This window comes from Procambarus clarkii, chromosome 3, assembly GCF_040958095.1.
Source record: "Procambarus clarkii isolate CNS0578487 chromosome 3, FALCON_Pclarkii_2.0, whole genome shotgun sequence".
NCBI classification, from domain to species: Eukaryota; Metazoa; Arthropoda; class Malacostraca; order Decapoda; family Cambaridae; genus Procambarus; species Procambarus clarkii.
The window spans coordinates 31923164-31935322 of NC_091152.1; the positions used below are offsets into that span (position 1 = coordinate 31923164).

Sequence of the window (12159 nt, forward strand, 5' to 3'; positions counted from 1 at the left end):
ACCGAAAAAAGATATTTTGGGTGGAGAAAAAATAACCACCGGCAACAGCTTCACTCCACCTAAGAAACATCAGATGAGCAACTTCAGGATCAGAAGCCTGAAGATGGTGGAGTGAAGAAAAAATGCTCAACTGTTGATCTTCAATCAACATAGACAGGGTAAGTACACCTATTTTGAATTTTTTATCATCTATAAGAAGTTATATTATATACGTTTTGTAGAGAATTTATTTGCGAATTTTTGGGTACCAGAATGAATATTATATCACAAACTTCTATGAGTAAAAAAAAAAAACACAAAGTATGTTTGGGGGTGTGGCGGGTGTGGCTCTGGGTGTGGCGGTCGTGTGGCAGTGGGTTCCCTTTAGCCGTTGATATATCCAACACGTGGGAAATATTTGTATGTGTTATGTATATGTCTGTGTAGGGAATTTTACTGCGATCACTGTCATACAAATTATAAAATGTTTCAACAAGTATAAACATGACAAACATCAAACGAACGAAAACAATGCGTTCGTTTCTGCCGCGAACGCATACTGAGCGACGTGGTTCTATATTTGGCGCTTCTCTTACACATGCTTTGTACAAATGTTATACATTTCATCTTATAGAAAATTTTATTGCGAACACATTGATATAAAAAAGAAATACGTACATAGAAAAGTAGGGACAGGAAACGTATAAATGTATAAACTTTCCAAGCATGATTTCCCCCCTGTGTTTTCGCCAGTGCGATCGCGGCTAACTACTCTCCACTTCCCACACTCTTGCGGGTGGGCAATTACCTATATTAAACATTCATATGCATATGTCCGTGTAGAGAATTTTATTGCGATTCCAATGATACCAAAATTACCGATGTAGGACAGCTGTAGGCTTCGCAACCATTAAGAGAGTGGAAACATTTTGTTGCTGTTTGGCGCTCTCGGCGAGTGATCTGCATAGTTTTTTATTTGGTGTTGATACTCCTTATGCTTGGGCGGCATTTTATAGGTATGCTCTTATAGACAATTTCATTGCGAACACAGGGATATCAAATTTAAATACGTGCGCCTTCAATTATTGTCAGGACAGTCAAAAGAGTGTACACTTTTTCGGTCTTACGCGTAGGCGCGCGAAGTGCCGAAAGCATCTAGGGTATTGATTTTTTTTGAGCGCCGAGAGCGCGAAAGTGTTAAGGGTTAACTACTCCTCCCCCCACACCTTTTATTCATTCTGTGTGCTCGCAAATAATGCACTCACATGCACCCTTGACTTTAGTTCCTGTAGGTGGTGTGTAACCAAGCTTGTGAAGTGTAAGGTAATCTTTAAAAGATTATAGGAAAAGATCAATTTATAAGGTAGTCTTGAACAGATTGCTTTGTAAGGTCCCTCACTAGAAGAGATTGTCATTCTGGAAGAGTGACTAGTGAACTAGGCATTCTGGGAATTTTTTTCAAGATGGCTGCCTCTCACTGGAGGTCCCAAGATTCCATTTCGTACACAATTTACCACTCACGAATGGGAATGAAATATTCAAAAGGCGTTTCCCACCAACCGAGTTTTCTCGGTTGGCGTAGTACAGTGGTTAAAAGTTCTTCGTGCCTCGTGCAGTTACCTTGCTTTCTCACAAATGATGGCCTCTGAAATGCTATCACCTGCTAACTCCTTGTTGTGTATCCAAATTAATAACAACTTCTCAACATCCTCAAGTGTTTGTGTTCTTTGTTTTGTGATGTTGATAAGCCTTTTACCACTTCACCACCCATAATGTCCTTTTTCTTAGCAAGTACAGTGCATATCATTGACATAGATTTGTTGTACTGCCTAGCTAGTTCAACATCCCGTGTACTATTTTCATGTTTACGAATGATGTCTTGTTTTTCCTCTATGGTCATTCTTACATGTGTTTTCAGTAATAACTACAGTGCTGTACTTTTATGTTCAAATAACCAAAAATTCGAAAAAAATAATTCTTTTCAAAGAATTCAGGCGCGATCGTCAATAGGCAGCAGGCACTGGTAAATTGAGGCGCGATTGCTGTGCCACCGCGCGCTAAGTTGGCCATACGCGTATCAACAAACTTCGTTTACCGAGGCAAAGCTCGTAACCCGATTCAGATTTTTCAGAGAAATTGGGGTCGTAACCCGAAAAGTTTGTAAATAGGGGCATTCATAATGCCGAGGTGTCAGTGTATTAATCTCCTGAATTTACCATTAGTGTGTCAGCGTCCAGCAATGCTGGTGTAGTGTTACTGGATGGCTAGTAAGTTGGTACCTTGGGATAAATGCATAAATAACTAATATTGGCAGACTTGTTCCCAAGATTCATAGGTAGCAGTAGGCTACCAGCTACATTTTGATTTGTGCCACTTCTTACATCACATTATTTAAACATGGTATTTATATAAATGAAAACAATGTAGTATAAACTTCTATCTATTTTCAGATAAAGAGTTCAATTCTGAACCTGGGTATGAGTACGAGGCATCTTATATGGACTACTCTACACCAAGACTCATTGTCATATGTTTGGTAAGGTACTCCTTATGTTCATGCTTCATAAACGTGCTTTTGCCTTGTTTTTGTTTGTGCTGTTTGTGTTTAAAGTTAACCCTGGTTTCCATAGTGCTAGCATTCTTGCCCTTCGTTTTACGGGCAACTTTTTCTGTTCATGCCCTGGTGGAATGACTGAATACCAATCTGTAATTGTTGGCCCATATTCAAACAGCATGGGACCGATTGTAAACTGATGGGCAGGTCATGTTCCAAACTTGAGATTTGTTGTGGTAAGAGAAAGCTCTATGCTTTCTAACAAGAGTCAGAACTCATCTATTCCTTTACCCACCTGTGTAAAAAAAGAATTGTGTGTGTGTGTGTGTGTGTAATTACCTAAGTGTAGTTACAGGATGAGAGCTACGCTCGTGGTGTCCCGTCCTTCCAGCACTCTTTGTCATATAACGCTTTGAAACTACTGACGGTCTTGGCCTCCACCACCTTCTCACTTAACTTGTTCCAACCGTCTACCACTCTATTTGCGAAGGTGAATTTTCTTATTTCTTCGGCATCTGTGTTTAGCTAGTTTAAATCTATGACCTCTTGTTCTTGAAGTGCCAGGTCTCAGGAAATCTTCCCTGTCGATTTTATCAATTCCTGTTACTATTTTGTATGTAGTGATCATATCACCTCTCTTTCTTCTGTCTTCTAGTTTTGGCATGTTTAATGCTTCTAACCTCTCCTCGTAGCTCTTACCCTTCAGTTCTGGGAGCCACTTAGTAGCATGTCTTTGCACCTTTTCCAATTTGTTGATGTGCTTCTTAAGATATGGGCACCACACAACAACTGCATATTCTAGCTTTGGCCTAACAAAAGTCATGAACAATTTCTTTAGTATATCGCCATCCATGTATTTAAATGCAATTCTGAAGTTAGAAAGCATCGCATAGGCTCCTTGCACAATATTCTTTATGTGGTCCTCAGGTGATAGTTTTCTATCTAGAACCACCCCTAGATCTCTTTCTTTATCAGAATTCTTTAAAGATTTCTCACATAATATATAGGTTGTATGGGGTCTATGTTCTCCTATTCCACATTCCATAACATGACATTTATTAACATTAAATTCCATTTGCCAGGTGGTGCTCCATATACTTATTTTGTCCAGGTCTTCTTGAAGGGCATGACAATCATCTAAATTTCTTATCCTTCCTATTATCTTAGCATCATCAGCAAACATGTTCATATAATTCTGTATACCAACTGGTAGATCATTTATGTACACAATAAACATCACTGGTGCAAGAACTGAACCCTGTGGTACTCCACTTGTGACATTTCTCCATTCCGATACATTGCCTCTAATTACTGCCCTCATTTTTCTATCAGTCAGAAAATTTTTCATCCATGATAGAAGCTTACCTGTCACCCCTCCAATATTTTCCAGTTTCCAGAACAACCTCTTATGTGGAACTCTGTCAAAAGCCTTTTTTAGGTCCAGATAGATGCAGTCAACCCAACCATCTCTTTCCTGTAATATCTCTGTGGCTCGATCATAGAAACTGAGTAAATTCGATACGCAGGATCTTCCAGATCGAAAACCATACTGTCTGTCTGATATTATATCATTTCTCTCCAGGTGTTCTACCCATTTAGTTTTGATTATCTTTTCCAATACTTTCACTATTACACTTGTCAATGATACAGGTCTATAATTGAGGGGGTCTTCCCTGCTGCCACTTTTGTAGATTGGAACTATGTTAGCCTGTTTCCACACGTCTGCTACGATTCCTGTACACAGGGATGCCTGAAAGATCAGGTGAAGTGGAATGCTGAGCTCAGATGCACATTCTCTCAGAACCCATGGTGAAACGCCATCTGGGCCAGCTGCTTTGTTCTTCCCGAGCTCTGTGTGTGTGTGTGTGTGTGTGTGTGTGTGTGTGTGTGTGTGTGTGTGTGTGTGTGTGTGTGTGTGTGTGTGTCTGTGTGTCTGTGTGTCTGTGTGTCTGTGTGTCTGTGTGTGTGTGTCTGTACTCACCTAGTTGTACTCACCTAGTTGTGTTTGCGGGGGTTGAGCTCTGGCTCTTTGGTCCCGCCTCTCAACCGTCAATCAACAGGTGTACAGATTCCTGAGCCTATCGGGCTCTGTCATATCTACACTTGAAACTGTGTATGGAGTCAGCCTCCACCACATCACTTCCTAATGCATTCCATTTGTCAACCACTCTGACACTAAAAAAGTTCTTTCTAATATCTCTGTGGCTCATTTGGGCACTCAGTTTCCACCTGTGTCCCCTAGTACGTGTGCCCCTTGTGTTAAATAGACTGTCTTTATCTACCCTATCAATCCCCTTCAGAATCTTGAATGTGGTGATCATGTCCCCCCTAACTCTTCTGTCTTCCAGCGAAGTGAGGTTTAATTCCCGTAGTCTCTCCTCGTAGCTCATACCTCTCAGCTCGGGTACTAGTCTGGTGGCAAACCTTTGAACCTTTTCCAGTTTAGTCTTATCCTTGACTAGATATGGACTCCATGCTGGGGCTGCATACTCCAGGATGGAGTCCATATCTTTGGACTGTGTGTGTGTGTGTGTGTGTGTGTGTGTGTGTGTGTGTGTGTGTGTGTGTGTGTGTGTGTGTGTGTGTGTACTCACCTAGTTGTACTCACCTAGTTGTGTTTGCGGGGGTTGAGCTCTGGCTCTTTGGTGCCGCCTCTCAACCGTCAATCAACAGGTGTACAGATTCCTGAGCCTATCGGGCTCTGTCATATCTACACTTGAAACTGTGTATGGAGCCAGCCTCCACCACATCACCCCCTAATGCATTCCATTTGTCAACCACTCTGACACTAAAAAAGTTCTTTCTAATATCTCTGTGGCTCATTTGGGCACTCAGTTTCCACCTGTGTCCCCTTGTGCGTGTTCCCCTTGTGTTAAATAGACTGTCTTTATCTACCCTATCAATCCCCTTCAGAATCTTGAATGTGGTGATCATGTCCCCCTAACTCTTCTGTCTTCCAGCGAAGTGAGGTTTAATTCCCGTAGTCTCTCCTCGTAGCTCATACCCCTCAGCTCAGGTACTAGTCTGGTGGCAAACCTTTGAACCTTTTCCAGTTTAGTCTTATCCTTGATTAGATATGGACTCCATGCTGGGGCTGCATACTCCAGGATTGGCCTGACATATGTGGTATACAAAGTTCTGAATGATTCTTTACACAAGTTTCTGAATGCCGTTCGTATGTTGGCCAGCCTGGCATATGCCGCTGATGTTATCCGCTTGATATGTGCTGCAGGAGACAGGTCTGGCGTGATATCAACCCCCAAGTCTTTTTCCTTCTCTGACTCCTGAAGAATTTCCTCTCCCAGATGATACCTTGTATCTGGCCTCCTGCTCCCTACACCTATCTTCATTACATTACATTTGGTTGGGTTAAACTCTAACAACCATTTGTTCGACCATTCCTTCAGCTTGTCTAGGTCTTCTTGAAGCCTCAAACAGTCCTCTTCTGTTTTAATCCTTCTCATAATTTTAGCATCGTCCGCAAACATTGAGAGAAATGAATCGATACCCTCCGGGAGATCATTTACATATATCAGAAACAAGATAGGACCGAGTACAGTGCCCTGTGGGACTCCACTGGTGACTTCACACCAATCGGAGGTCTCACCCCTCACCGTAACTCTCTGCTTCCTATTGCTTAGATACTCCCTTATCCACTGGAGCACCTTACCAGCTACACCTGCCTGTCTCTCCAGCTTATGTACCAGCCTCTTATGCGGTACTGTGTCAAAGGCTTTCCGACAATCCAAGAAAATGCAGTCCGCCCAGCCCTCTCTTTCTTGCTTAATCTGTGTCACCTGATCGTAGAATTCTATCAAGCCTGTAAGGCAAGATTTACCCTCCCTGAATCCATGTTGGCGATTTGTCACGAAGTCCCTTCTCTCCAGATGTGTTACCAGGTTTTTTCTCACGATCTTCTCCATCACCTTGCATGGTATACAAGTCAAGGACACTGGCCTGTAGTTCAGTGCCTCTTGTCTGTCGCCCTTTTTGTATATTGGGACCACATTCGCCGTCTTCCATATTTCTGGTAGGTCTCCCGTCTCTAGTGACTTACTATACACTATGGAGAGTGGCAAGCAAAGGGCCTCTGCACACTCTTTCAGTACCCATGGTGAGATCCCATCTGGACCAACAGCCTTTCTAACATCCAGATCCAGCAGGTGTCTCTTGACCACCTCTCTCGTAATTTCAAACTCCTCCAAGGCCGCCTGGTTTACCTCCCTTTCTCCTAGCACAGTGACCTCACCCTGTTCTATTGTGAAGACCTCCTGGAACCTCTTGTTGAGTTCCTCACACACCTCTCTGTCATTCTCTGTATACCTGTCCTCGCCTGTTCTAAGTTTCAGTACCTGTTCTTTTACTGTTGTTTTCCTTCTGATGTGACTGTGGAGTAGCTTTGGTTCAGTCTTGGCTTTGTTTGCTATATCATTTTCAAAATTTTTCTCTGCTTCTCTTCTCACCCTGACGTACTCATTCCTGGTTCTCTGGTATCTCTCTCTGCTTTCTGGTGTTCTGTTATTCCGGAAGTTCCTCCACGCCTTTTTGTTCAGTTTCTTCGCTTCAATACATGCCCTATTATACCATGGATTCTTCTGTTGCTTCTCGGATTTTTCCCTTTGGGCCGGGATGAACCTGTTTACTGCCTCCTGACACTTTTGGGTAACATAGTCCATCATACCCTGTACAGACTTGTCTCTGAGGTTTGTGTCCCAAGGTATTTCACTTAGGAAACTTCTCATCTGTTCATAATTCCCCTTTCGGTATGCCAGCCTTTTGATTCCTAGTTCTTTTTTTGGGGAGATAAGTCCTAGCTCTACCAAGTACTCAAAGTTCAATACACTGTGGTCACTCATTCCCAAGGGCGCCTCCATCTTAACTTCCCTTATATCCCATTCATTTAGGGTAAATATCAAATCAAGCATTGCTGGTTCATCTTCTCCTCTCATTCTTGTTGGTTCTTTGGTGTGCTGGCTTAGAAAGTTTCTTGTTGCCACGTCCAGCAGCTTAGCTCTCCATGTTTCTGGTCCTCCATGCGGGTCTCTGTTCTTCCAATCTATCTTCCCATGGTTGAAGTCTCCCATAATTAGTAATCCATATCCATTCCTGCTAGCAACAGAAGCTGCTCTTTCTATTATGTTAATGGTGGCCATGTTGTTTCTATCATATTCCTGTCTAGGTCTTCTGTCATTTGGTGGTGGATTATATATGACTGCGACTATAATTTTTTTCCCTCCATTTGTTACAGTACCTGCTATGTAGTCACTGAAACCTTCACAGCCCTGAATATCCATCTCCTCAAAATCCCAGCCTTTTCTTACCAGCAGAGCTACACCACCCCCACCTCTTCCTTCCCTCTCTTTCCTCATAACATAATAGTCCTGTGGGAACACTGCATTTGTTATCGTTTTCGTGATCTTTGTTTCTGTGAGGGCTATTATGTCTGGGTTTTCCTCTAGTACCAGTTCTCCAAGCTCATTTGCTTTATTTGTAATTCCATCTATGTTAGTGTACATCGCTTTGAGGCTCACTTTCTTCTGTCCCTTCTCAAATCGCCTCCTTGGTGAGTGTTCTGCTGGTGGGGGAGGCTGTTCCATGGTTGTGAGGACCTGTGAGGTGGATAACAGGGTCTCAGAGGATACTGGGATGAGGGTCGGGGGATCCAGTGAAGGGGGAGGGACAGGGAGGGTATGGGGTGAAAGGGGAGGGAGGACGGGAAGGAAAGGGGGGGAGGGAGGACTCGGGAGGAGGGGAGGGGTAGAAGGGTGGGGATTGGGTGTGGGGGGAGGGAGATTTGGCTGAACATTTGAGTGGGGGCAGGGAGGGTTTGGGGTAGAGGGGTTTTCTATGCAGAGGAGGGAGGCGGGGTTGTCCTCCCTTCTGGTGTTACTGGGTAGCTGGTTGTGGGTTCCCCCCTCGCCTCTGGGGGTGTTGTGCTGGGAGCTGTAACTTCCTGGTTTTCCCCTCTCGCCCTGCGCCTCTTCCTTGCTTCTGCCGCCACGGCTCTCTCCTCCCTTGTCATGTCTCTCTGGAGGAATACATTTTTTAATTTTCCCACGTTTTTCAGGGAGCTCTTCCTTGATAGGATCTTCTCTTTTGTGTTCTCGTTTGCAAACACTATCTTTATCATTCGGTCTCGGTCTTTGTTGTACCGGCCTAGCCTGAAAACCTTCTCAATGCTATGCTCAGCCCCTTCCATGTCTAGTGCCTTTAGTACTTCATTCACTGCTGCTTTGTCCTTGTCATTCCACTCTGTCCTATTAGATCCTTCCTGCTCCTTAATACCCACAGCAACCACTGATCTGTTCCTTTCCAGCAGTTGGCTAGTGGAGCGTGCCGCCTCCTGCGAGGTGGCTGCTTTCATGGCCACCTCCATCACTGCAGTCATTACTTCAGAGTTATTTTTTTTAGTATTTCCGCAAATGTTGCTTTTATTGTGGCATTCTCATCCAGAAAACTATTACCACCTTCTCCCTGGGTGGTTTTCTGATTTTCAGCCTCGATACCATTCTCTTTGAGGGCTCTAATCTCCTCCTTTGCTGCTGTCAGCTCTCTTTTCAGGTTGCTTATTTCGTTCTTCATTTCCTGCATCATTTCTTGCATCTCACTCTTGATGTCCTCCAGAAACTGGGCGAACATTTCCTTCATCTCGTCACCTTGGCTCTTTCCTGTTCCCCTGGGACCTCTGGCTGCCATGTTTGACCCTGGTGGGATGGGGGAGGCAGAGAGAGAGAGAGAGAGGAAGAGAGAGAGAAAGAGAGAGAAAGGGAGTGATAAAGGGAGAGATAAATGGGTGGGTGGGGGGGGATCCGACCCTTCCACTGAAGTGAGAAGAAAGTAGAAGGGGAGGGGGGGTAGGAGATGGAGAGAGAGGCGGGAGGGAGAGAGAGTAGAGGGAGAGAGTGGGTGAGGGAGAGAGTGGGTGAGGGAGAGAGTGGGTGAGGGAGAGAGTGGGTGAGGGAGAGAGTGGGTGAGGGAGAGAGTGGGTGAGGGAGAGAGTGGGTGAGGGAGAGTGGGTGAGGGAGAGAGTGGGTGAGGGAGAGAGTGGGTGAGGGAGAGAGTGGGTGAGGGAGAGAGTGGGTGAGGGAGAGAGTGGGTGAGGGAGAGAGTGGGTGAGGGAGAGAGTGGGTGAGGGAGAGAGTGGGTGAGGGAGAGAGTGGGTGAGGGAGAGAGTGGGTGAGGGAGAGAGTGGGTGAGGGAGAGAGTGGGTGAGGGAGAGAGTGGGTGAGGGAGAGAGTGGGTGAGGGAGAGAGTGGGTGAGGGAGAGAGTGGGTGAGGGAGAGAGTGGGTGAGGGAGAGAGTGGGTGAGGGAGAGAGCGGGTGAGGGAGAGAGCGGGTGAGGGAGAGAGCGGGTGAGGGAGAGAGCGGGTGAGGGAGAGAGCGGGTGAGGGAGAGAGCGGGTGAGGGAGAGAGCGGGTGAGGGAGAGAGCGGGTGAGGGAGAGAGCGGGTGAGGGAGAGAGGGAGGGAGGTGTGTGTGTGTGTGTGTGTGGGCAGAGAGGGAGGGGGAAGGAAAGAGAGGGAGGGAGAGGGGGAGGGAGGGAGAGGGGGAGGGAGGGAGAGGGGGAGGGAGGGAGAGGGGGAGGGAGGGAGAGGGGGAGGGAGGGAGAGGGGGAGGGAGGGAGAGGGGGAGGGAGGGGGAGGGAGGGAGGGGGAGGGAGAGGGAGGGGGAGGGAGGGAGAGGGAGGGGGAGGGAGGGAGGGGGAGGGAGGGAGAGGGAGGGGGAGGGAGGGGGAGGGAGGGAGGGAGGGAGAGGGAGGGAGGGAGAGGGAGGGAGGGGGAGGGAGAGGGAGGGAGGGGGAGGGAGGGAGGGGGAGAGAGAGGGAGGGAGGGAGGGGGAGAGAGAGAGAGGGAGGGAGGGGGAGAGAGAGAGAGGGAGGGAGGGGGAGAGAGAGAGAGGGAGGGAGGGGGAGAGAGAGAGAGGGAGGGAGGGGGAGAGAGAGAGAGGGAGGGAGGGGGAGAGAGAGAGAGGGAGGGAGGGGGAGAGAGAGAGAGGGAGGGAGGGGGAGAGAGAGAGAGGGGGAGGGAGGGGGAGAGAGAGAGAGGGGGAGGGAGGGGGAGAGAGAGAGAGGGGGAGGGAGGGGGAGAGAGAGAGAGGGGGAGGGAGGGGGAGAGAGAGAGAGGGGGAGGGAGGGGGAGAGAGAGAGAGGGGGAGGGAGGGGGAGAGAGAGAGAGGGGGAGGGAGGGGGAGAGAGAGAGAGGGGGAGGGAGGGGGAGAGAGAGAGAGGGGGAGGGAGGGGGAGAGAGAGAGAGGGGGAGGGAGGGGGAGAGAGAGAGAGGGAGAGGGAGGGGGAGAGAGAGAGAGGGAGAGGGAGGGGGAGAGAGAGAGAGGGAGAGGGAGGGGGAGAGAGAGAGAGGGAGAGGGAGGGGGAGAGAGAGAGAGGGAGAGGGAGGGGGAGAGAGAGAGAGGGAGAGGGAGGGGGAGAGAGAGAGAGGGAGAGGGAGGGGGAGAGAGAGAGAGGGAGAGGGAGGGGGAGAGAGAGAGAGGGAGAGGGAGGGGGAGAGAGAGAGAGGGAGAGGGAGGGGGAGAGAGAGAGAGGGAGAGGGAGGGGGAGAGAGAGAGAGGGAGAGGGAGGGGGAGAGAGAGAGAGAGGGAGAGGGAGGGGGAGAGAGAGAGAGAGGGAGAGGGAGGGGGAGAGAGAGAGAGAGGGAGAGGGAGGGGGAGAGAGAGAGAGAGGGAGAGGGAGGGGGAGAGAGAGAGAGAGGGAGAGGGAGGGGGAGAGAGAGAGAGAGGGAGAGGGAGGGGGAGAGAGGGAGAGGGAGGGGGAGAGAGGGAGAGGGAGGGGGAGAGAGGGAGAGGGAGGGGGAGAGAGAGAGAGGGAGGGGGAGAGAGAGAGAGGGAGGGGGAGAGAGAGAGAGGGGGAGAGAGAGAGAGGGGGAGAGAGAGAGAGGGGGAGAGAGAGAGAGAGAGCGCGCAGGAGAGGGAGAGAGAGAGAGAGAGCGCGCAGGAGAGGGGGAGAGAGAGAGAGAGCGCGCAGGAGAGGGGGAGAGAGAGAGAGAGCGCGCAGGAGAGGGGGAGAGAGAGAGAGCAGGAGAGGGAGGGAGAGAGAGCAGGAGAGGGAGGGAGAGAGAGCAGGAGAGGGAGGGAGAGAGAGCAGGAGAGGGAGGGAGAGAGAGCAGGAGAGGGAGGGAGAGAGAGCAGGAGAGGGAGGGAGAGAGAGCAGGAGAGGGAGGGAGAGAGAGCAGGAGAGGGAGGGAGAGAGAGCAGGAGAGGGAGAGAGAGAGAGCAGGAGAGGGAGAGAGAGGGAGAGAGCGCAGGAGAGGGAGAGTGGGGAGGGGAAGAGTGTGTGTATGGGCGATGCGGGGGACTGGGGGTGGGGGGGGGGCGGAGATGGCGACTAAGTCAGGTCAGGTCAGATGGTGGGGTCAAGAGGGGGGGGGATAGTAAGGTCCTATCCCAGGTGTTAATGCCTTTTCCCCTGACTGAACAATTGTGTGTGTGTGTGTGTGTGTACGTGTGTGTGTGTGTGTTTTAGCGTGTGCACACTTGTGTGCGTGGATACGTACGTGGGCGGGCGTGCTTGTATGTGTCAAGATATCCCTTATGCGTTACCTCTGGCTAAATGAGCCACTCTGAGATTTTTAAATATATATGATATCCTGAACGAGAATTTGATAATCTTTTACC

At 48.5% G+C, this 12159-nt stretch overlaps 1 protein-coding gene across 6 annotated transcripts in view; it reads left to right on the plus strand.

Annotated features, from left to right (window-relative positions):
- LOC123749604 (uncharacterized) overlaps positions 1-12159 on the plus strand; it is a 311730-nt gene that overhangs the window by 60391 nt on the left and 239180 nt on the right. For all 6 annotated transcript variants that reach the window (XR_011229461.1, XR_011229458.1, XM_069330114.1 and 3 more), the window contains exon 4: positions 2430-2515. Coding sequence is in view for 4 of the 6 variants with exons in the window: in XM_069330114.1 (XP_069186215.1) it covers positions 2430-2515 (86 nt within the window). In the remaining 2 variants the exon portion in view is untranslated. The remainder of the gene's footprint in view (positions 1-2429; positions 2516-12159) is intronic.